Below are 25,552 nucleotides of genomic sequence, written 5' to 3' on the forward strand. Positions count from 1 at the left end.
TGGTTGTTTCCAAGATTTAGCTATTCCAAATTGTGCTGCTATGAACATGGGTATACATATATCACTGTGATATGACCTTTTCAGTTTTTCTGGGAAAATACCCAGGAGGGGAATAGCTGAATTGAATGAAACTTCCAATCCTAGTCTTCAGAGGATTCTCCATACTGATCTCCATAGTGTTTGCACAAGTCTATACTCCCACCAACAGTGGAGCAGTGTTCCTTTTTCCCCACAGCCTTGCCAACAATTTATTATTAGCTGATTTCTTGATGGCATCTATTCTTTATGGAGTGAGATGAAATCTCAATGCTGTTTTTATTTGCATTTCTCAAATGACCAGTGATATTTGCCATTTGAATATCTTCATCTGAGAAATGTTTGTTCATCTCAGATGCCCATTTTTCGAGATGGTCTTTGAATTTGGGGGCCTTTGTTTATTTGATGTTTTTCAATTCTTTATATGTTCTGGATATAAGTCCTTTGTCTGAGGGGTTTGTGGCTAAAATTCTTTCCCATTGTGTGATTTGAGTTGGTGATTTCCTTTGAAGTGCAGAAACTTTTCAACAACGTGAGATTCCAGTGGTTGATTCTTTGAAGTGTTTCCCATGCAGTTTGTGCTGTGTTCATGAATTCTCTGCCTACCTCTATGTCTCCAAGACTTCTACCTACCTTGTCTTCCAGTAGTTTTACTGTTTCTGTTTTAATATTTAGGTCTTTGATCCATTTTGATTGTAGTTTTGTGCATGGTGGTAGGCATGGGTCTAGTTTCAGTCTTTGGCATGTGGAGAGGCAATTTTTCCAACACCATTTATTAAAGAGGCTGTCCTTCTTCCAGTGAACATGGTTAGCCCCTTTGTCAAATATCAGGTGTCTGAGTGTCTTTGTAGTTGTGTTTGCATCTTCTAATTTGTTCTACTGATCCTCAGGTCTATTTCTTTGCCAGCACCATGCTGAATTTATCACTGTCGCTTTGTAGTATAGTTTCAACTCAGGAATTTAGATGCCTCCTGCCTTGCCTTTGTTGCCCCAAATTGCCTTTGTTATTGTAGGTTTCTTCTGTTTCCAAATGAATTTTAGGAGTGTTTTCTCTAGATCTGTGAAGTATGTTAATGGTATTTTGATTGGGATTACATAAAAATCTGTATAACAGTTTTTGGTGTATGGCCATTTTCACAATGTTGGTTCTTCCTAGCCAAGAGCAAGGAATTCTTCCATTTTCTAATATCCTCTTCAATCTCCTTTTATAGCATACCATAATTTTCAGTATATAGGTCTTTTACATTCTTAGGCTGATTCCTAAGTATCTCATTTTTTATATTGCTGTTGTGAAGGGCAATATTTCCATAATTTCTCTCTCAGTGAGTTGTGTGTGTGTGTGTGTGTGTGTGTGTGTGTGTGTGTGTGTGTAGAGGAAGGCTATTATGGAGATAGACACCATGGATTCTGAGTTTCTGAAGGTTTTTTTTTTATCATGAACATGTGTTGGACTTTATTTTTTAATTTTTATTGATACTGGGGATCGAACTCACGAATGCCTGCTTGCAAGGCAGGTGCTTATGCTGCTAAGCTAAATCCCCAGCACCCATGTGTTGGACTTTATCAAAAGATTTTTCTGTATCTATTGAGATGACCATGTGGTTTTTGTTTTTGACTCTGTTGATGCGGTATATTACATTTATTGATTTGTGTATGTTAAACCATCCCTGCATTTCTGGAATGGATCCCACTTGATCATGATGTATAATCTTCTTGATGATTTGCTGCATTCTATTTGCCAGTATTTTATTGAGAATCTTTGCGTCAGTGTTCATTAGTGAGATTGGCCTATACTTCTCCTTTTTGGTTGGGTCTTTCTCTGGTTTTGGTGTAAGAGTAATGCTTGCCTCCAGGAATGATTCAGGGAGAATTGCTTCCTTTTCAATTTCATTAAGCAGTATTGGCATCAAATCTCTAAATTTCTTGTAGAATTCAGCTGTGAATTCATCAGGACTTGGGCTTTTTATTGTTGGTAAGTTTTTAGTTACATTTTCAATTTCAATAGCTGATACTGGGTTATTCAAAATTGCTATATCTTCTTGGTTGAGGTTTGGTAGTTCATATGTTTCTAGAAATCTGTCCATTTCCTCTGTGTTTTCCACTCTATGTGAATAGAGATTTTCAAAATAGGTGTGTTATCTGTACTAATTTCCCCTTTTTTGTCCTTATTGCATGAATTTGGGCTTTTTGTTTCTTTTTCTTTATAAGGTCAGCTAGAGGTTTGTCAATTTTGTTTATTCTCTCAAAAAACAGCTTTTCGATTCATTAATTCCTTGTATTTTTTTTTTTAGTTTCAATTGCATTGATTTCTTCTCTAATCTTCACAATTTCCTGTCTTCTGTGAGCTTTGGGTTTAACTTACTCTTCTTTTTCTAGAAGCTTGAGATGAAGCATTAGGTCGTTTGTGTCATTCTGCTTTCTTGATATTACAATTTACTGCTATATATTTCCCTCTTAAGACCACTTTCATTGCATCCCACAGATTGCAGTATGTTGTCTCTGCATTTTCATTGAATTGCAGGTATTGCTCTATTTCTTCTTTAATTTCATCTGTAGCCCACTGGTTGTTCAGAAGGTTGGTATTTAATTTCCATGTATTTATGCAGGTTTTTAAAATTCCCTTTCCATTAATTTGCAATTTCAGTGCACTATGGTCAGATATTACACATGGGATAATTTCAATACCTCTGCATTTACTTAAGAATGTTTTATGGGATAATATATGGTCAGTTTTGGAGAATGTCCCATGTGCAGGTGAGAAGAATGTGTATTCTGATGTGGTTGGGTGGAACACTCTGTAAACATGTACTAAGTACAGTTGCTTGCAGGTATGATTCAGTTCTATTATTTCTTTGCTTACTTTTTGTCTAGTTGATCTATCCTTTTGTGACAATGGCGTATTAAGGTCCCCTGTTATAATTGTGTTCTTGTGTATGTGGCTTTTCATGTCCATTAGAATCTGTCTTTTATAGTTGGGTGCTCCTGCATTTGGTGCATATATATTTATAATTGTTAGTTCTTCCTCTTGAATTTTTCTACTAACAAGTATGTAGTGACCTCTTTATCTCTTTTAATCATTTTAGGTTTGAAGTTTACATTGTCTGCAAATAGAATAGTTACTCCTGCTTTTTTCTGGCTTCCTGTTGCATGGAATACTCTTTTCCATCCTTTAACTTTTAATCTATGAGTTTCATTTTGGGTCAGATGTGTTTGTTGTATACAGTGTATTGTGGGATCCTTTTTCTTGATCCATTCTGTCAACCTGTTTCTTTTGATAGGTGAATTGAGGCCATTTACATTTATGGATATAACTGTTATGTACTGAATTGACTTTGCCATGTTATGTTCCAGTTGTTTGCTTTCTGCTTTTCCCCCGTGTTTAATTGCTTGTGCCACCTGGTGGTTTCTTTCTGTTGTTGTTCTGGGGGTTGTGGTCATTTTTATCTCTATGCAGTATGTCTTTCAACACTCTTTCTAGAGTTGGTTTGTTGGACCAACTGAATTTCTTCAGTTGTTCTTTGTCATGGAAGTATCTTGTTTCTCCATTAAATTTGAATGAAAGTTTTTTCTTTTAGGACTTGAAATAGCTCACTCCAAGCTTGTCAAGACTTGAGGGTTTGTGCTGAAAAGTCTGCCATGATTCTAATGGGCTTTCCTTGATAAGTGAGTTGTGTCATTTTTCTAACAGCTTTTAGTATTGTATTTTTATGCTGCATGTCTGGGATCTTAATTATTATATGTATGGGTGTAGATTTACATTGGTTGTGATTGTTTGGTGTTTTATACACCTCACTTATCTGCATATCAGATTTTTCCCCCATGTTGGGAAATTTTTTATTACTTCTGTGAATATTTTAGTTATGTCATTTGCATTGACTCTTGCATCTTCACTGATGCCTTTTAATCTTATATTGGTGCTCTTGACATCATCTTGAAGCTGCTGGATTGTCATTTTATACTGCTTTGTTATTTTTAAACATTCTATCCTTTCATGATTGCGAATTGCGATCCCATCCTCAAGGTTCAAAATTCTATCCTCAGCTTCATTTAAATGGTTTTGCCAGCTTTCTAAAGAATTTTTTGTTTCTTGGATGTCTCTTTGCGTTTGTTTCATGAATTCTGCTTGTTTTCTATATTGTTCATTCAAGGTTTCAATCAGTTTCCCATGCCCCTATACTTTTTAAAAAAAATCTATTTCTTCCCTAGCTGCACTGAGCAACTCCTTTACTAAGGTTGTTATTTCTGTTTTTACATGAGAGATTACTTCTATTTGATTTCCTCTGTAGCCTCATGGAGTTGTTTTTTTTATTTCACTTTCTATCTTTTCAGAGATTTCTGGTGTGTTACTTTTGAAGGCCTCTATTTCAGTGTCTCCTATACTTGCTCCTGGTGGACTAGATGTTTGAGATTGCGTTTTGCTTTTTCATTTTGCCATTTTCCTCTTTCGGGTTAATATTTGGTCCTTCAATCCCAGTAGTGTCAACTGTTTGTAGTTGGGTTCAATTGTTGGGTCCTGCATTGAAGAGGTGGGCCAGTCACCTGAATTTCCTCTGCAAGGCCTGTTGGGTGAGTCCTATGTTCTTACTAGGCTTACAGGCATAGGAGTACTGATGGGAAACAACTCCTAGTTCCTGCTGTTATTGTGTCTTCAGGTTGTTCAGAGTCACCAGATCTCACTGTTTATAGTGCTTATCTGGGCTGGACCCTACTGTGTCTCTGGGTGTCCCACAAGCCCCCTTAATTTTCTCCAGGTTGGGGAGGCCTTGTCAACCTACCTGATATTCTCTGTGTGGAGGAAGGATTCACCCTCCCACTTGCCAAGCTCACCAATGGCCTACTTCTGGAGGGGGCTTCTCTATTGCTCCTGTTTACTCACTAAAGGTGGCAAACTCTATTTCTGTTTTAGGGGCAAACTCACCTCACTGATGAGAAGCCTGTTGAGTTCTTACTGAGTCTCCCCTTGATACTGCATGGTTAATCCACTGCAGTCCAAGGTTCTGGGGGGAGGTGTGGAAGCCAAAGATCAACAGCAATACTAGGTGCAGGAGGTGCCTGATAAGTGGTGGGACTGCTGGGGCACACATCATGGGTTGGAGTTCCTGGGTCCTGAGGTGAGTGGCCAGGACTGTGGGACATGGGAGGGGCTCAGTTTTGGCCTGGCCCCGTGTGCGCCTCTGGCTGGAGTTCCTGGGCCCCAGGAGGTCAACTGCTGAGATGCTGGGAGTCGCAGGAGGGATCTGGGTCTAGCCCAGCCCTGTGTGCACCACTGGCTGTAGTTCCCGGGTCCTGTGAGGTCATCTGCGGAGATGGCAGGAGTCACAGGAGGGGTCTCTTACAGTTTTTGTAATTCTTTGTCTTGTACTTTTGACTCTCATATACTTTCTGGTCAGGTGTCTTTTGCATCCTATATTTCCCCTCAACTAAAATGCCCACATCTTTCTTAAGATTATTAAGGAGGTAACTTCTCAGCTTTCATTTCATTTCTATGACCTTCACCTTTTCTTTCATCTTCAGATGATCTAAAAAAGTTGTTCATTTGATGGTATTCTAGAGGTCAGAATGTTATCCATTCTCACTTGTCTCCCCCTATGATATGTCTAAGGATCTGTTTTCAAGTTCATATATTGTTATTTCATCTAGTCTGTACGTGAGGCCTTACAGTCTATTTTTGATGTAGCTCTTCATTTCCAACATTTGATTATTTTTCAAGATCTCTCTTTTTTTTTTAGACAGAGTGTTGTTATGCAGTTCAGGCTGGCCTTGAGCTCAATTTGTAGCCCAGGCTGGTTTCAGTTTTGCAACAATTCTCTCCCCTCAGCCAAGTGCTGGGATTAGAGGCAGTGTCACTATGCCTGGCTAAAATCTCTTATTTCTTTGCTATATTTTTATTCATATCAATAAGTGCTTTCCTAATTTAACTGAGTTATCTGTGTTATTTATTTTAAATATTTCTTTGCCTTCTGAGGCATTTCATCAATCTCCTTCTCATAGAGGTCTGGTGCTGGAGTACTGTGTTTTTTTGTAGGCATGCCTAGCAAGCCTGTGTACAGATTTGTGCATCTGTTTGATCAGTCATCTCCACTATTTTTATACACTAACTTTTGTAGTAAATGGCATTCTTGTGAATATATGTCTTGCATATCAGCATGGCTTGTACAAAGTTCTGTTGGCTTTGGTTCCATGGAGACGTCCCTATAGGTCTTCACACAGTATGCATGGTGTGGTTGGGTCGGAGCTCTTCTGTCTCTAAAGAACATGTAGAGAGGGGTTTTCTCTAGTTTTAAGGAAGTTATAACATACACAACAGTGGGCATAGGGTACGCACTGCATGACTACTTCAAAAATGGAAGTGGTGGTGATAGAAATGTAGCACACAGTGAATTCTTTCTTGGTAGCAGTGTCAATACATATTTGGGCACAACAGCATTTCAGGTGACTAAAGGTGAACATGGTGGCAGGACACATGAAATGTGGAACACATTCTGGCCCAGCAGAGTTGTGACTCTAATTATGTCAGTGGTTTGGCTTGATTTTACCTCATTTGTCAATTAGGGCAGAACTCTGCGGACTGTGGCTTTGGAAGATTACAGTGGTAGCGTGGTAGCTTAGGCCAGTTAAGGTAGTACATGAACCAAAAGTAACCATGTAGCTTAAGCTGTCTAAGGTGGCTAGAACAGCAGTGTAGCTTTGTTCCCAGTGTTTAGCCCACAATTCAGCAGCGTGCAGCCTGGATTCAAAGGTAAACGAATGAAAATTCCTTCTCTGAAGCAAAGTTACAGTACAAACTCCATCAAGCTCTCAACCTGGGCTCCAATCCAGTCCCTACTATCAGTAGGGTTCACATCATCCACAGGAAAGTTATTGGTATCCACAACAGTAGGACTTGCTGGGACTCTGTGGTTGACCCCTTTCCCTGCAGTAGGGTTTACCCAACCCCCAGCATCAGAAAGAGGATTGCAATCATCTTTGTGCTTTGCTTCCCTTTCTGTCACTACCTGGTCACTATGTCTTACAGGGACCTCATCGACCCTTGCTGGGTTACAAAGCTCACCTCAAAACATAGTTACTTGTTATTCTCATTCTTCTTGGTGAATGAGGAGATAAGTGCACTAAAACCTTGGATTTTCAGTAACTTATTCTGCAACTGTTCTTCAAGATGAGCAAACATTTCTAAATTTTAACGATAAATAAGCAGTGTCTTGCAGTATGAGTACTATGTGATACTGAATCAGTGATTCTCTCTTGCTCTCACTGTGGGATCATCTCCCAATAGGAAGAGTTTATGGAAGAGATCTGACCTGTCGAGGAGAGGAGAAAAAAGTGGAGGCATCTCTCAATTCAAATGAGATTAGGGAAATGTGTAAAGTGTGAGAAACTGAAAAATTCTGTAGGAAAGCACCACTTGAATGAGCACCATTCTGGAATGAATCATGCTCACAATCTGAGATTTTACTGAACTTACCAACTCTAATTGGGCAGTTGGCTTTCTGTACAACTTACTTTTTTATTTTAAAGAGGATAAAGCCAAGGAAAATAAAACAATAAAATCAATCTAAACAACCAATGTGAGTGATACAGGACTTTAAAAAAATACAAAATCAACAACAGTTACCATAATGCCTCTGATTGTCTTTGAAATAACTGCAGATACCTTCAGACATAGTAAAAATCAAACAGAATAGAACCAATAAAAACAAAACAGTGAATGCAATAATGGACTTCAAAACAAGACAATAGTAAATCCAAAATGGCTACCATAACCATAATGTATCTTGCTATCTTTGAAATAGCTGCTCATGCCAGCAGATATAACAAAACCAAACAAAAGAGAATAAAACCCAACACCCCCCCCCCAAATGAAAATGATATGGGACTTCAAAACAAGATAATAGGGAATTAACAATGGCTACCACTGTCAGAAGGTGATCCCCCTAGATGACACTATACATACCACTATGCTCTGAACAGATCATCAGACCACTGGCCCTAGACCTGCAAGGTCAGTGAAACACCAAAACACCACACGCATCAAATTGCATTTCACCTCAATAGCTACCATCACAGCCTGTGTTTCTCTAGATCAGCAAGTTGCTTACTGAGGGTGAGAGAGGATTGGCTCTTCTTGTTTGCCAGCCCTGTGCTAGCAGGGGCTGGGATCTGGCTGTTGCCCTCCCACTGGCAGCCCACACATGGCACTGGTTCACAAGGAGGGCTTGCTTCTTAGCAACTCCTTGTTCTCTCCCCAAGCAGTCTGTGAATAGCATGGACTCATGAGGAAGGGCTTGGGTCTGGCTGTCTCCCTGCCAGATATAACAAAACCAAACAAAAGAGGATAGGCAGCCTGTGAATGGTGCTGGTTCACAGAGAGGGCTTGCTTCTTGGTGAATCCTCTCTCTCTCTCCCTCTCTCTCTCCACAGTGCACAAATGGCACTACCACTTACTTTTTAATGATTCTATAGTATTCAATTTTGTCAGTGTTCCAAAATTTAGTGCATGATTTTTTATTAATATTCTAATTTTTTGGGTGTGTGCGCTGGGGATTGAACTCACAACCTTGTGCTTGCCAGCCAGGTACAAGCTGAGCTAAATTCCCGGTCAAGTTCTTTCTAGTTTTCAACAGAAGTAATGCTGCAATTAGCAGCCTGTATGTATGTTATAACTAAATTTCTAGGATTCAAATTTATATCCAAAAGAGTATGATTTTTATCAATTCAACATACATAGTTAAATAGTGATGGAAATGTATCAATAAGGAAGTTAAAGAAGACTGTCACATAAGAGATGATTACAATTGACCATAAAGTTATAAGACAAAAATAAGTATTTTGTTCTTACCTGCATTTATTTATTACTGACATTTTGTTTTTTCTCATGTATTTCACATTATTAGGAATTATTTGATCATAACATTTGCCCATTTTTCTTAGAGATGATCTTTTTTTTTTAGAGGTTCTTTATATATTAAGTATATCAATTGCTTGCAATAAACGTGGAAAATAATGGCCCACAATTTCAATCCTTTAAACACTGCTTTTGGGCTAAGTTTCAAACTTTTTAAGTAAAAATACCAGTTCCTTCTTTATTTCAGGTTTTCATCCCAACGTAGGTAAACTCAAAAAACATTTTGAACATAAATATGCAAAGAGGGAGATCAAGCTTACAAGTGACTGGTTACTGGGAAGAATGATTAATTATCAAGACAGAAAAGAGAAGTTTTATATTAAAATGTATAAAATTATTAAATCCTTGAAGAGCTCTTTACAAGAGTAATGAAAATACTTAAGGCACAGTTGAATATATACTTCATGATACACCTCACTCTATTGCCTAAATCTTATATTACTTTGTGTGATAGGTATTAAAACAACATAATAATGAATTAAATAATAGGATAAAGCCTAGAAGATACAAGCCGGATGACACTGTGAGACCCAACATGAAGACATATATAGAATAAGATTTAGATAAATTAGAGACATTTATAGGGAAATGGATCCAACTTGAGACCATACTCATAAGTGAAATAAATCAGACTCACATGTGTAAACATCCTATTGTCTCCCTAGCATAAGAAACTGAAAGTAAAATAATATCCAAAATGTACAACCAACATTGTGAAATGTGAAGAAGCTATTCAAAAGGAAAGAGAAACTGGATGAGGAAAGGAGAAATGAAGGAAGGGAAAAGAAAAAAATATACCTACATATATACAAAAAATATACATATATACACATAAAGTAGTTAAGATAGCTATACTACTGATTGCTATTAGTTCATTGAAAAGTTTGTGCATATATTGTTTGATCAATTTTTCATACCCGTATCTTGTCATAAGAGCAATTACTTTGAAGAAAACAATGGTACTAACCATTGTTACTCTCCTACAATCCTATTTTGAAATTTTGTATCATAAATAAACTGCTTATCCCATGCTACAAAAAAGAATGAGTTTTTAATGAGCTGAGTTTTAAAAAGCCAGAATTATCTACAAAATTCCAACTGAAAGAAGCACAATAGCAGCTAAATCATGGAAACAACTTAAGTGCCCATCAACTGAGGAATGGATAAAAAAAGGTGGTATTTCCATACAATAGAGTGCTACTCAGTTAAAAAGATGATCATACTCATAAATGAAATAAATCAGACTTGCATGTGTAAACATCATATTGCCTCCCTCATGTAAGAAACTGAAAGAGTACATAACATGCAACATGTACAATAGATGTTGGGAAAGGAACAGAAACTGCTCAAAAGAAAAGAAATGGGACAGGGGAGAGGGGAAAAGAAGGAAGGAAAAAATATACACACACAGCTATATAATTATACTAATTTGTATTAGTTCATTGAAAAGAATGGTTTGTGCTTATATGATCTGAAACTTTACATACCTATATCTTGTAATCTGAGCAACTATTTTGATGATAACAATACACACTAGATTAATTTCCACTGTTAATTTCCTATTATCTTGTTTTGAAACTGTACCTTTTTTCTCTTTAAAATCAAAAAATCAAAAAATCACACACATTTTAGACAAGATCATTACATTGGTTTATTTTAGATAATTTATGCAAACACTTCAGTATTTTTATAACTTATCTAACCTTTTAGCAAAGCAGTCAGCTACCAAACTCAAAGTACAAACAGAAGCACATACTTGATTAAAAAATCTACTGTAAATCCTTTTATGAATCCTACAATGCAATTAAAACCATGTCCACCCGGCCATTGAACAATGATTCTATTTCTGATGCTTATGAAGTCTCTGAAGATATTAAATTTGATGAAATAATATTCACCTGTGGCAGGAAACAGATAACTACAATGTCCAATAAGTGCTTGCTTTTTAGTTTCAACATCACATCGAAACACAAATATTAAAACCTCTCATACGGTCACAGTTCATTAGCACTTTTTCCAGTTTGGACAGTGACCATCGAAAAATAGATGCCTTTCTGTGCCAGCAGCTGTTGGTGGGTGCCATGCTCCTTGACCTTGCCATTCTGAATCACCACGATTAAATCTGCATTCTGGATGGTGGACAGGCGGTGCGCGATCACGATGCAGGTGCGGCCTTCCCTGGCTTTGTCCAGGGCCTCCTGGACAATCTGTTCCATAATTACAATCATGAATTAATTTTCCTAATGATAGTCCTCTCCCTTTAATTCCTTCTCTGTAAGAAGCCCCAACTCTTCTCCAATTTTCCTTTTTTAAGAGAAGGCATCAGTGAAATACAAAACACATGGTGTTTTATATTACATTTCCAATTGTTCCTTACCACATAATAGCCCTAAAAATCAGCCTCCTAACATAGCACCACAGCAGATCAGGAAGCCTGAGCAAAGTCCTTCAGTGCTAGCATTTTTCAGATAGAAAACACCTCATAAGCACTCCGCCTTTCAAAGAGGTGAATTTTATCCTGTTCTCAAGCAGAAAATTACAATGCTCATTGCTCTAAAATACAGGCCAGTTTTACTCTTCTCAACTCTATCTTTTCATGGGGCTCCTGAGGAGTTGCTGTCAACAGACAGGGAACATATTCCCTTGTGTGCATCCTCTTAGGTAAACACATGACAACAAGCTTATTTCTGGAGGGTGTGTGCCCAAGAACTAATTCCCCTTGCATCATCTTAGCTGGCGGAAGTGTTTAAATTTTACTAAAGTCTGACAGAAGCAACTCTTAACAAAACTGGTTAAATCGTGTTCTCTACTGTGATAAGAAAAACATACCTTTAAACCTTTGAATCACAACTGACTCAGGTATGAATGAACCCAATTTAAATCCTTACCTTTTCACTTTCTGTATCCAGAGCTGATGTCGCTTCATCCAAAAGCAAAATATGAGGCTGCCTGATGAGGGCCCGAGCAATGGCGATGCGCTGTTTCTGGCCTCCAGAGAGCTGGGTTCCTTTGTCCCCCACTCTGGTGTTGTATTTCTGTAAACAGCATTTTGCTAGTTTGAAAGTAGGGCCAAAGCCACAGTTTCCTCTCAGAAAATATGACACTTTTCTGAAAATATACTTAGAAAAATTTAGGTTTAGAAGCATAGAATGGGCTTAGAGAGAGTTAAATGACAAAAATGCTGTATGGCAGGTTTAATGTCCTTTTTGGAAAATAAGCATTTGCATCTTTTTTTTTTTTTCAATTGGTACCAGGGATCAAACTCACAACTGCCTGCTTACAAGGCAAGCACTTATGCTGCTGAGCTAAATCTCCATCCCCTAGCATTTGCTATGTCAACTTTTTGTAAATCAGCCCAACTTTTTTTGCGTGGAAGAACACCGATGCAATGATATTTCCTTCAGCCTTCTAATTTCATTATTTTGGGGGACAAAGAATAGTAGGAAAAAGGAAGTTTCTCACACAAGCAGCAATATAATCTGCATCATTTTAAAGGCAGAAAGAAATATTCTTGGGATGTTGTCTTTTGCTGTCTGTTTTTAGCAAACAGTTTCTAGAATGCAAAGGAATTTCACTTTGATATCAAACTTTGAGAACTGTAATATTTCTTTAAATTTTTTTCTTTTTAAGAGTTTTTTCAAAATTTTTCATATGATATTCCCCTTAGCAGATAACTGTCTCTAGCTATTCAATCCTCAGATAAGAGCAGAAGCTAAAAGGTTCATCAATGGAAACAGAAGTGGGACATGTTAGCATGTCTGTTCTACAAAATGGAATTATCCTCATTTGTGGGCCTCGCCAGGATGATATTATGATCAAACATGGACTATGATTTTTACACTTGGAATTTTCCTATAAAATTCATGTTCATGTAGTATTGCTTTTTATTTATGATGTGTCAACCCAAATTTGTGGTGCTCAGGGCAAGGCTTGCCATTTGAAGATAAGAGTGAGAAGACCCCTGCCAAGAAAAAAAATCTAGAATACATGAAACAGATTCAAAGAGATTATCAAGAAATTAAAAACTCTATTGAAAATTGGCAAAATTACTTGAAAGAAACTAAAGATAGATTATCAAAACTTGAAGACAGGTTTGCAATGTGTGATTGCAAAAGGAAAGATCTCCTAAAAATAACAAGAAAACAGGAAGTAACAATACAAGGACTAGAAGATGACAAGATGATCTATAGGCTAAGAATAAAAATGTGAGTGAAGAAGCAGGGATAAACACGAATGAAATACAAAGGTTATTCACAGAAATAATTAAGGAAAACCTCCCAAACATAGGAAAAGGAAAAAGATATTCAGATGTGTGAGGCATACAAAACTCCAGCCACCTACAACCAAAACAGACATAAAATAATCAAGATCCCAGAAATTCATCGCAAGAACAGAATATTAAAAGCTGTCAGAGAAAAGAAACAGATCACTATAAAGGAAAACCCATCAGAATCATGAAAGATTTCTTGACACAAACCATCAAATCAAGAAGAGCTTGCCAGGTGTGGTGGCTCATGCCTGTAATCCCAGCACTCAGGAGGCTGAGGCAGGAGGATCATTGTGAGTTCAAGACCAGCGTAGGCTACAAAGTGAGCTCAAGGCCAGCCTGAACTGCACAGAGAGACCCTGTCTCAAAAATGACCAAAAAAAAAAAAAAAAAAAAAAGAGCTTGAAGCAAAGTATTCCAGGCCCTGAAAGAAAAACACCTCCAACCCAGACTGACGTACCCTGAAAAATTGTCTCTCAATATTAATGGAGAAACAAGATGCTTCCATAACAAAGAGGAACTGAGGGGAGTTCAAAAAATACTGAAGGACATTCTAGAGAGAGAGAATAAAAAAACCACCAGGATTTCAGGAACAGTGGCAGAGAGGCTTCAATGAATGGGGTAGACACAGAATGAAGGAGAAAAGTAGACAACCAACAGCAGAAAAATAACATAGCAGGAATGAGGCAGAGAAGGTGGGCTATAATCTCTAACATAGATGGCCTTGATACACTAACAAAAAGAAACACAGGCAGAGTAGATCAGGAGATAGGGTCCATCGAGATACTCTGTATAGGAAACACAATCAACCTGAAAGAGGGTTTATAGACTGAAAGTCATATATGAGAAAACAATGCTCTATGTGATAGGGAACCAGACAGAAATGCGGGCAGCTCATCCAGCAGCTGCAGATAGGTTGGAAAGGCATGACACTTTTGTGCAGTGGAGAACTACTCAGCTGTAAGGAAGGAAAACTTTGAGGCTTTTGTAGGTAAAGGAATCAACTTAAGAACAAGCTTAGGGGTAAAAAGGTTCAGAACTACTCAGGTAAAGAGCAGGATGCTCTCCTAAACCAAAAACTGAAGGAGTTTGTGGGACACAAAATGTACAGTGCATCCTGTGAAAGTGAAAGGGGAGGAATTGTCTAAAAAAGGAAGGCAGAGGACATTGCTAATAGTGTATCAGGACTTAAAATCCACATTATGCTCATTGTTCTGTTTAGTTTGACTATATTCTCTTCAAGTTTGTCTTCTTCTACTAGATTTGAGGGCACATACAGCTATTCTAAAATTAGCAGGATATACTATGGTAACCATCCTTAATTTCCTATTAACTTAATCTGAAGCCCTGTATTACTTAAACCATCTTATTATGACTGATTTTATTTGAATCTGATTTGTTAGATTGCTGTTTTGTCTTGACTGATTTTATTCAAATCTGCTGTGTTTGATAGTATCAAGTCTGAGAGTATAGCAACTACTCTGAAGATGACAAGATCCACTAGTATACCCATTCTGGTCTGACTATTACCTGCTTTTCAAGTCTTACAATGTCTCCAATGTTTTGTTTTTATTAATATTGTTATGCACTGCTATGCTCAATTATGCTATGCCTGATGATATAGATGATTCTTTTAACGATAACAAGAGACATCATAGTACCATTGTAGAACATCTTGTATTGTGGTTTTATATGTCTTTTTTGTTTTGTATTTTTCTAGAAAATTGTTTTGTTTTTCCCTCTAATACAGAAAGGATAGGTATACAACTAGAGACTCATGCATGTGTAGATCTTCTAAACAGTTTATGAGAATTGATTTATATAATGCAAGATAAAATGAACAGCTACTTTGAAGAAAAAGAGATGCTATGGTATCCAGTGCTGATTTCATAGTGTCATGATGTGAAATCCAGCAATACTATTATTATTTGTTCAGAGTGATTTTAGTCTGTTTCGTTCAATTTCAACATATGTGAAGGTATAGACAGCTATCTTGAAAGAGAATGAGTGACACTATGGTAGCCATTGTTGACTTCCTTATTGTCTGGTCTTGAAGACCTAAAATGCCTTCATCACCCTGTTTTGATCAGTTTTATATTATTTTGTTTTGTATGAATTCACTGTGAAGATATGGACAAGTATTTGGAAGAAAACAAGAGACAATATAATAGACAGTGAAGATCTCTGGTTGTCTTGCTTTGAAATCTTACATTTTGTTTCCTTATGATCTGTTTTGTTCTGTTTAATTTTACCATCTTTAAAATAAAATTAAAATAAATAAGAAAAAAAAAGATAAATCAGGCTTTTGATCCAGATGCATTTCAAAATAAAGGACCTAATAGGCCTTAAGAGAGTGAGTGACAGGTTCCATCTTCTTCAGTGATTCATTAAGTGTGTCCATAAGACAATAGTCCAGGAAAGATTTTAGCAATGAGTAGAGCTTGGGGATCATGAGATATAGACTGATACCATGTTCATCCTAATTGCTCACCTCTATGCAGAAAGAGCCCTATTACTACTTTAGGTCCAGGCCTCTGGCGTGGCTTGACTCTAGAAAGTGAGGTTTGAAGCATGGAGAAGAGTAGTAAGGAGGTAGAGCAAGAGATGTTCGGGAGAGAAACTGTGACACATGATCCTGCCTGCTGGCCTAGAGGAACAGAATCATGATGGCCACAGGTGGAGACCTAATGATGCCCACAGGTCCTTTACCTAGACTTGTAGGGAAAGTCTTCAGGCACCTACTTAACTCTGTGGTTGAAGCAGTCTCGAGCCTAGAAGCAAGAAATCCGTTGCAGGTCTCCTCCTACTCCTCATCCTCATCCTCCTTGCCCTCCTCCTCCTGCAAAGGCCATGTTTCCTAACCTGAATCTCTTCTGACACTTTCTCTCCTTTGTCACAAGGAGAGTTTTATGATCAGGCAAAGAAAACTGCTAATTGGGATAGGAAGTATGACCAGATGCTTGCCTACAGGTGAGGGGTACGTTCTGGTTGATGTATTCTCTCTACCTTTGGGAAGCCATTCATTGAGAAATCAAATGATAGGGCTCTGGGTGTGGCTCAGTGGCAGAATGTTTGCCTACTATGTGCTACAGCCTAGGTTTAACAGCACCATGCAAAAACAAAAATAAAATCAAAGGACAGGCAAGGAAGGTTGGGAAATGCTCCTGAAACTTTACTTTGGAGATAACTTACATCAGGCAGTGACTCAATGAACTGGTGTATGTTGGCTTCCTTGGCTGCCTTCACAATCTCCTCCTCTGTCACAGTCCTGCTGTTATCTCCATAGGCAATGTTGTCCCTGATACTGCAGTCAAACAGCATGGGCTCCTGGGACACAATGCCTAGGTGTGCTCGCAGCCACTCCACATTCAGTTCCTTTATTTCTTTGCCATCCACAAGCTGAAAACAAGAGTTCACAGATCAACAGCAAGACAAGCATACTTTGAGCAAACTTAACATCATTACTTCATACTTTAAAAGTGTTAAGGTTTTGTGAGGCTAAGGAAAATATTGTTTTACTTTGGATTGTCAAGGTCAATCCAAGCAAGTTGATAATTGTATACTTTGAAGAAACATATTTCTGAAATTTTAATCCTGGGTTATATTGTTTTATAAGCTAAGGATGCATTAAAGTAGCAGGTAGAATTAATACAGAAAATTACTAGATCTTAAAATAAGATGGTCGTTCTGGATTACCCTGGTGAGCCTAATGCAAATTGTAACGGTCCTTAATGGTGAAAGGGGCAGGCAGGGGACTCAGCATCAATGTATGCAATACAAAACAAAACAAAACAAAATACTTGGTCGTCTACTGATAGGAAGATGGAATAAGGGGCAAAGAACTAGAAAAGGCAGGACCATGGATTGTCCCTTATAGCTCTGTGGTGAAAAAAACTCTGCTGTGACCTTTATTTTAGCCTAGGGAGACTTGTGTGGACTTCTGACCTCCTCCACAACTGTATGAATCAATGTGTGTTATTTGAAACCACTATATTTGTGATAATCAATTATAGCAGCCACAGGAAGCAAATATACTACCTCATTCTTCATTATATTCAAAATCGCTGCCCCTACCATCTGACAGCATAAAATCAAACAAAACAAGAGAGAACAAAACCAAAGCTACCAAAATTGTGTAAAAATACAATAGTTCAAGATAAGACAACAAGGAATTGATAGTAGTTTCTACCTTTCCTTCCCAGGTGTTCCCTCCCCTTTGCTCTTACATTAACTATTTTGCTTTTGGATCCCATTAACTCCTTCTGTTTCTTATGCTAGGGTTCACACATACGAGTTTGAACTTTTTTGGCCATGAACATGATTTCCAGTTGTGTCCATTTACCTATGGGAGCCTTGAGATTATTTTACTTTATAGCTGGGTAGCTTTTCACTGAATGAAAACATCATATCTTTCTTATCCATTCTGTAGTTGATGGGCAAATTACTCTTGCTTTTGGTTTTTTTGGTCTCCTGTCACATGAAACAATTGTTTTCTCTCCTTGATTTTCAGTCTATGGATTTCCTTTCCAGTTAAATGTGTTTTTTGTATACAGTATATCGATGGGATCTTGTTTCTTCAGCTAATTTTTGTGCTGCAAGTTTTTCTTGACTCTCCTCATGATTCCCTTTCTGCTGTTTCTGCACTGCCCAAGATGATTCTATGGATAGCACTGCATAGGTAGATGTGAAACAACAGAAGCTACCCTACTGTGACGGTGCCAAGATGCTGCTTATACCTGTGCTCCTGTTCTCTGAGCAAGCAGGACACTCTTCCTTCTCACACTGACCAGGTGAATCATTCTGTGAGATGGCAACATATTGGTTTTACATGTGTTTCTGTGGGCACTGTGTTTTGGCTCATATTTTGCAGTTCCTGGGTCTTCTGAATAGTGTTCACCTTTGACTGCAATCATGATTCTCTGTAACTTGTTAACGAACAGGTTAAGTTCTTAGAAATGCCTTCTGTTTGATCTGAAATACGAAGCTAAAAGAGAGGCTCTCCAGCTTCAGCTGAGGACAACTCTGTGGCTACCAGCTAAGAACTTGTTCAGTGTGCACTCAGTCTCCAGAGTCTCTTGCTTGTCTTGTAGGTAGGATATCCAAGATCCTTATTTCCAGAGGCTGATTTAGATAACTTGATGCTATCTATACAGAAATAGGCAGGATCCAGTGATGAAATATCAAGTACCTGGCTAGAATTCTTTGTCTTTCCTATATCCACACCAACTCCTGAAATTTCATTTTCATTAGCTTATACTGTGTTCCATCTGAATGAAACAGCTCACTTTCTCCTCCAACATCTCATTCTACAGTGGTAGCTTTCAATTTGGCAGAATTATCTTTCGCAGGCAATTGGCAAGTAACTATTTAGTTGTAAGAAAGTCAGTGCCGGCGCATCAACATCTCCAGCATCTCTGCCCAAATCCACTGCCCCAAGCCTTAAGTAGCCTGCAGCTCAGAGCCCTGGAGAGGTACAGGAGCTGATGCTACTACTGAGTAAGAGCACCCAGCTTCTTCCACACACCGAGCCACTGGCTGGGATTCATGTTTTGCAGTGACTTTGGGGAAACACCTGGAGTCACTATTTTCCCAGAAGAATCTAGGAAAAGAAGAATCTAGGATCTTCAGATTCCAGTGTTAATTTTTTTATTTGAATATTTACTTTTGTACCTTATTTTATTTTATTTTATTATTTTTTTTTGAGACAAGGTCTCTCTGTGTAGTTCAGGCCTTGAATTCACTGTGTAGCCTAGGCTGGCCTTGAACTTGCAGTGATATACCTGTCTCAGCCTCCCCAGTGCTGGGATTCTAGACATGCCTAGTATACTTAATTTTAAATTAAAACTTGTTTTATATTCTTTAAATAGAATTCCTTCAATTGTAATACCTTCAGTCCCCATAAAATTGGATCTTATCCTTTTTATAAACCTGCAGCTTAGCATTTCAAGATTTTCTACAATTTAGCCTAAACTGCCTTTCAAATCTACAGGTTAGTGGTTTCCAAACATGGTTTGGCATCAAAATCCCCCCCAAATTGTGCTAGACTACTAGAATGATTTAGAGTAGCTGTGTTCTTTTCTAGTTCTCAAGGCCATTCTAATGCACACCAAAGTCTGAGTACTACCACTCCAGGCCAGGTTTCTCAAAGCATGATTCAGGGTCCACTGATGGTTTTAAGAATTTCTTGGTCAGGGCAGGATCTCTAGTTAAGGCCCTTTCTTTAATTTTTATGATCAAAGACTAAAATGCATCATTTTTACATAGCAGTGGGAGATATCTTATAGTAACCTGCTCACTGAATTATTAAGGGCTATTAATGGATATTTATAAATGAAACATTGCACATTTATTTGAATTTATTGGGGATACTTCTGCCAAAAGTATCTGCTCCTCTGTATCCTCAGCAGAATGTTAAAGTTCTAGTATATGTGCACAAAATAAATGAGGACAGTTTAAGTGTGTCACCACTGCTATCTTGAGATGGTTACTCTTCTATGTACTCAGCATTCATCTCCATATACTTCTGTGTCTGCCCTTCCATGTATCAATGAACACGACGGCCAAAATAAGTCCTTTCCAGGCTCTTTTGCTTCTGGAGGTAAGTTAGGTTAAACCAGTGAAAGGTACTGCATGAAAAAGAGGCCATACCCTCCTTACCGTAGTGGTTAGATAACTCAGGTGTTATGGAAGATGGGTTCTCACAGTAGCCAGACCCTGGTCTTTCATCGTTTGATTTGAAACAGTTATGATGTGCGCTTAATATTTTATAAATTCTTGATCACAAGACCATAGAAGCACCCTTACTGTGATTTGGAAAACTGAAAGAAACTATCTTTTTACCTTCCAGCTCTTCCACAAAATAAGCACCCAATTCCTTTTGTTAAATACTTATCCAGTTGAAATACCTACAATATTTTCCGTTTCTTAAACTGAAATACAAATAATGCTATCTATGTCTTAAACTGTATTCTGCTTTGTGCTGATGCACTTATATAGTAAGTACTGTGTTTCCCCCAAAATAACACTCAGCTAAAAAATAACTCCTGCCTCACCTGCCCTCACAATTGTCTCTCTCAGTGGCTACACTGTAAGGCATGTGAGACAAGGATAGGCTAATGGGGCTGTAGTTTTCAAGGCTGATTATTTTCCAGCTAGGTCTTGTTTGGGGGAAAGAGAATATTAATAACTTCCTTCATGTATAATTTATTGCTTATTACTGATTTCAAGTTCAACATTTTATTATTACCAGATATACTTACCTACTGGAAAGTGACTATGAATTCATTAGGGGACTATGAAATTTTAAAATGCGTCATAAGTTATAATAAGGAAAGCCTGAGAATCACTGCTCCTATGAAATTCCTTCTTTTAGCTGAACTCGCCTATTTGTTGCACTGGAAACCTAATCATGTATCAACAGTAGTCCACCTCACCTCTCTCACTGACTGCCATCTCCTCTGTTCAAACATACGCAGATCCTGTTTATCATTTAAGAAAAACATCTAGATCTAACTTCTTTATCAATTGCTGTTGTTTGAGACTGGATCTCACTATGCAGTTTATACTGGTCTTAAACTTACTATATTGCCCAAAATCTTCCTGAAGTTGTGGTGATCTTCCTGCCTCAGCCTCCCAAGTGCTGGAGTTACAGACATGTGCCACCATGCCCAGCTAGGCCTGACTTTTTTAATGCATGGACGTGAATACCCCATCTCCTTGGTTACAGTCTTTGAGGCAGATAACTAAGCGTGTATGAGTTGACTTTCCAGTACTGGAAACTCACAGTTTAGATGAGAAGAGATTTATTTTGGCTCATGATTTTCTCAGGATTCAGTCCATGCTTGTTGGCTCCAAGGCAAAAACAGCATGGTGGAAGGCGAGGGTGAGAGTAAGCTTTTTACCCTCAGCAGTCAGGAAGCAGAGAGAGAAGGGATAAGGCAAGGTCAAGAATGCACCTCCCAGGTTACATACCCAGTGACTCAGCTCTAGTCTGATTGCCTCCTAACAATATGTTCAGTTACTAAACTCATGGGAGGATGAATCTGCAGATCAGCATACCACCCCCTTGGTCCATTCACCTTCAAACACAAGAGACCTTTGGGGACCATTTTAGATCTAAACCATACCAGTCTTAAAACTCAGTGTGTTTTAAGTGACCACACCACTCCTGTTGTTCAATATTTTGACTGTTACCTCTGAGTAACAGTCAATCAATAGCACATGCCTAAATTATGAAAATGTGTTGCTCTAAATTCTGTTCCTTACAAGTTTGCCTCTTTTCCTGCGCTGATAGTGGTGTAAATTCATTACTCCCTTAGATACTCCCATCTCATGTCTGGTACCTAACACAGTTCCCTGACCCAAAGTTTTGATGAATGAGTATTTTTAATTCTTCACTTATTCTTTTAGCTCAGAAAGCAAAAGAGGAGTCTTCCGTACTCTTTATGTGCTCCCCATGTATTGATCCTGCTTTTGTTTTTGCTTTGGAAGATGTTTCAATGCCCTTTCTCCATCAGTGGTATGACCTCATTATGCGCTATAACATACTTACCTTTCTAAATTTGTTTCCTGCCTTTTGCCTTTCTTATTCAAGCTTTTTAAATTTACCCTATTACTTTTGATCTTGGTAGTCTACAGCTGTTGTCTCTCCTCTTTGATATTATTCACAAAGCTAAACTTTTATACCATCACCACTTCACTGAGAATATAAAACATGAAAAGGAGCCCACTATCAATACAGCCTGCTATGCCTGCTTCCTCTTTATTTTACCCAAGCTCTCCTTGGCATCTATTCTTGCTATTTTCTCTTTCTTGATACCCACCCTATCCTTGGCTTTCATTTCATTTGTCTATCCTGGAATCCCTTTTCTTTCTGGCTATTTCACTTTTAGTTGACTCTCTGATGTCAGATGATATTGAGCCACAGCAAGAGAGACTTATGGTAAGAAGGTGATTTGTAAAGGAGGATAGAGGGGGAGCTTGAGGATGAGGTTGGACACTGCACAGCTGGGACAGGTGACATAGCTTGGATGACAAAACTAGACTGTCAGACTTGAGTGGAGGCTATTCGTGAAAGGACTAAAAAATCATGGCTGGTTGTAGTGAATGAAACACACCCAAGCCTTTGAATAACGAAAAGCCTGAGATGAGTTGACTGTGAAAGTATGCTCACCACTTTTCCAGCCAGTGTGTCATAGAACCGCTCGAGGAGCTGGACCACTGTGCTCTTTCCACAGCCACTGCTGCCTACCAAGGCCAATGTCTGGCCCTTCTTCACCTGGAGGTTCAGTCCCTGAAGCACTGGGATGTCCGGTCGGGTAGGATAGTTGAACACAACATCACTGAAGGTCACGTTTCCTTCCAAGGTATTCTAAAATGACAATAACAACAGTGTTTGACTGGTGCAGTACTGAAACACAGGATGGTGTGAACCCTTCTGCCACTAAGTGTCAGAAGGCAGTGAACTCTTAGGGTTGTTTCATTTCCAACTATTAGACTTCAGTAAGTAAGTTCTGAAGAGTCACTGCTTTGTGACAAGAATTGTTTATGGATTCCAAACACACAATTGTGATGGATCTGTACTCCTTGAATTGAATAATCTAAGTATCAGAACACCCGAGTAATAAGATTTGCAGTATTCTAGCCCTGGAACTCTTTATGCATACCTATGAGATGTTTATTTGTTAAAATAAAATCATGAACTAGAACCTGGCAAATTATCAACTCAGTGAAACTCTGTCTCAAAAAACTGCTGTGATGTAGCTCAGAGCAAAGGCCCTATGTTTAATCTCCAGTACCACCAAGACCTGGGCAAATTATCTGTTACGGTTTTTGTTGCCCACCCCCCCCCAAGCCTCATGTAATCTTAGACATGGCTGAATCTAGTCTTCATGATTGGCTTGTTGTCTGGTGCTGGGATTGATGGCGTGAGTGCTGCACTCACCTGGAGTGGAGCCAACATACAATGTAAGGGCAAGAAGAAGGCATGTCTTTTGCTTGGTTTATGTTTTTGCTGTTTGCAGCCACCATGAATGGCTGCTCCACCATGCCATGCTGCCTTGGAGCCTGCTGACTATAAACTGAAACCCTCAAGAGCTGTAAGACATAGACTTTCCTTCCTTCATTTTGGGCATCAGATATTTTGTCTCAACAATGATAGAAAAGTAACTGAGACAGAATTTAGTAAGAGCAGTGGGGTCATTGCTGTGACTATACCTGACCATGAGCCATTTCCAAAGGTTTGGCAATGTTGCCTAAAAGAGCGGCACTGGAACAGCTTAGGCTGTCATGTATGCGAGATTCTGATCAGAGCTCAAGACATCAGATGGCTAACAGAAAGCGTGCCTGTAAAGATCAGGCTCAGGAGTTTTCTATTGGGAAGAAGAACTGCATTGATTGTCGGATTTCCCAAAATGTGTACTATGGCTTGGCAGAAAATTTATCTACTTTTTTCTCATGTTCAGAGACTTTGCCTGAGACTGAGATAAGGGTGATAGACTGATTAATCTGGCAGAAGGAATTTCAAGGCAGTCAAATGTTGAAGTGGTGGCATGGCTATTGTTTAGAGGTTTTAGCCAGATTTATGTTGCAAATAAAAAAAAAAGAGCCCAGAAGGATGATTCAAAACGGGAATTTGACCAGAAAGCTGTAGACTATAAAGATAGATCTGAGACCTCAATTGCTGAAAAGGAACAAAAAGGTTTTTATAAAGGTGGCCTGGGGGCATCCTAAGAAGCAGCAGGTCTTTACCCTTCACAGCCTCAAAACTGCAAAAGTGAAAGACTTCTCAGTGGAGAAAGCTGCAGAGGGCTGTGTTCCAGAGTGGTGATGGAGGCCACAGGAATGGTTGTGGCCACATCAAATTCCAGAATGGTAGTGGTTCCTCCCAATCAGGTTCAAGGAGCTCAATGATCAGGGCTCTCTATCCCTGCAGCCAAGAGAGAGAAAAGCCTGGCTACTGCTCTAGCTGGCAGCAGACCTTGACAGCATCCACGTGGTACTGGCTTTAAGTTCAAGAAAAATGCATGAGTTCTGAGGTTAAGGCAGCTTCCTCCCTAATTTCAGAAGGTCTGGGAAGCCAAGCAATGTGCCCCTGAGAAAACAGTATATAAAGCTATAAATGTGAAGCCAAAAGTGGAAGGGAGACCCCAGAAGTTTGGAAAAGTCAGGAATGTGGATCATCCAAGGAAAGCTGCAAAGACTGAGCAGAATGGGCTTAAGAGGGAAGTTATGGGAACAGAAACCCCTGGAGATGCTGTGGGAGTGGAGTCACTCAAGCCTTTTGGAGCTTGCAAATAGATTTATGCAGATGCTGAGTGTGGAACTTCAAGACTTAATGTTCACCCTGGTGGATTTTGGGCTTGCTTTGGTTCCAATGCTTTGAACTCCCCTGTCTGTAACCTTTGGAATGGTAATGTTTATCTTGTGCCATTGTATGTTAGAAGTGTTTAATTTTGTTTTCATTTGTATAGGGGCTTGCAGTTAAGAGTTTGCCTTAAATCTTGGAGGAGACTTGGGACTTGAACTTTTTAACAATGCTGAAACTGTTAGGACTTTGGAACTCTTGAAGATGGACTAAATGTCTTTTGTATAAAGGATGTACATGAGTCTTTGCTGGGAGCCAGGGGTGAACTGTTATGGTTTATGTTCAGGATGCCCTTCCCAAGCGTCATGTAATCATAGACATGACCAAATCTAGCATTTGTGATTGGTTCACTGTCTAGTGTTCCGATTGGTGGTATGAGTGCTACACCCACCCAGGGATAGAGCCAACATACATTGTAACGGTGAGAAGCAGCTGTGTCTCTCTTTCTTTTGCTGTTTGCCCTTGCTGTTTGCAGCTGACCATGAGTGGCCGCCCTAACATCTTATTTTGCTTGGGAGCCAAGTTAGTATAGACTGAAACCTCCAACCTGTAAGAAATAAACCTTTCCTTTCCTAACTTTGGGCATCAGGTATTTTGTATCAACAATGAGAGAGAAAAGTAATTAAGATGTTATTGTTTCAAGATTTGTCTGAAAATGAGAAATTAAAAAAAAAAAGGGAGGAGGGAGCTGGGATATAGCTGTGTAAAGATCCTGGCTTCAAACTCCAGGACTAGAAAAAGCTAACTACATCTTTGAACATTTTCATTCAGGAGTTTGGAACAGATTATAATAAAGTAGATGCATCAAACCCACCGGTTTCAGGCCTGCCGAGCTGTAGCTGTCAATAACAGGGGCTTTTTCAATGATCATGATGATGTGGGAAGCTGACATTTTGGCTTTGGCATAGTCAGGGGCAAACGAACTGACCTGCCCGACTGCCATGGCACCAAAGACTATGGTTGAAAATACCCTGGAAAACAG

The 25,552-nt window shown here is 38.8% G+C and overlaps 1 protein-coding gene across 1 annotated transcript in view; it reads right to left on the reverse strand.

Moving 5' to 3' along the window:
• Positions 1-10,564: 10,564 nt before the first annotated feature.
• LOC100726039 (ATP-dependent translocase ABCB1-like) overlaps positions 10,565-25,552 on the reverse strand; it is an 86,426-nt gene continuing 71,438 nt past the window's right edge. The window contains exons 24-28 of the mRNA XM_063250520.1: positions 25,385-25,541; positions 22,378-22,575; positions 16,398-16,604; positions 11,827-11,973; positions 10,565-11,145 (exon numbers count right to left, since the gene is read on the reverse strand). Coding sequence (XP_063106590.1) covers positions 10,933-11,145; positions 11,827-11,973; positions 16,398-16,604; positions 22,378-22,575; positions 25,385-25,541 — 922 coding nt within the window. The 3' untranslated portion in view covers positions 10,565-10,932. The remainder of the gene's footprint in view (positions 11,146-11,826; positions 11,974-16,397; positions 16,605-22,377; positions 22,576-25,384; positions 25,542-25,552) is intronic.

Source organism: Cavia porcellus, unplaced genomic scaffold (assembly GCF_034190915.1).
Source record: "Cavia porcellus strain 051 isolate PalLab524CR breed Dunkin Hartley unplaced genomic scaffold, mCavPor4.1 scaffold_6, whole genome shotgun sequence".
In the NCBI taxonomy this organism is placed as follows: Eukaryota; Metazoa; Chordata; class Mammalia; order Rodentia; family Caviidae; genus Cavia; species Cavia porcellus.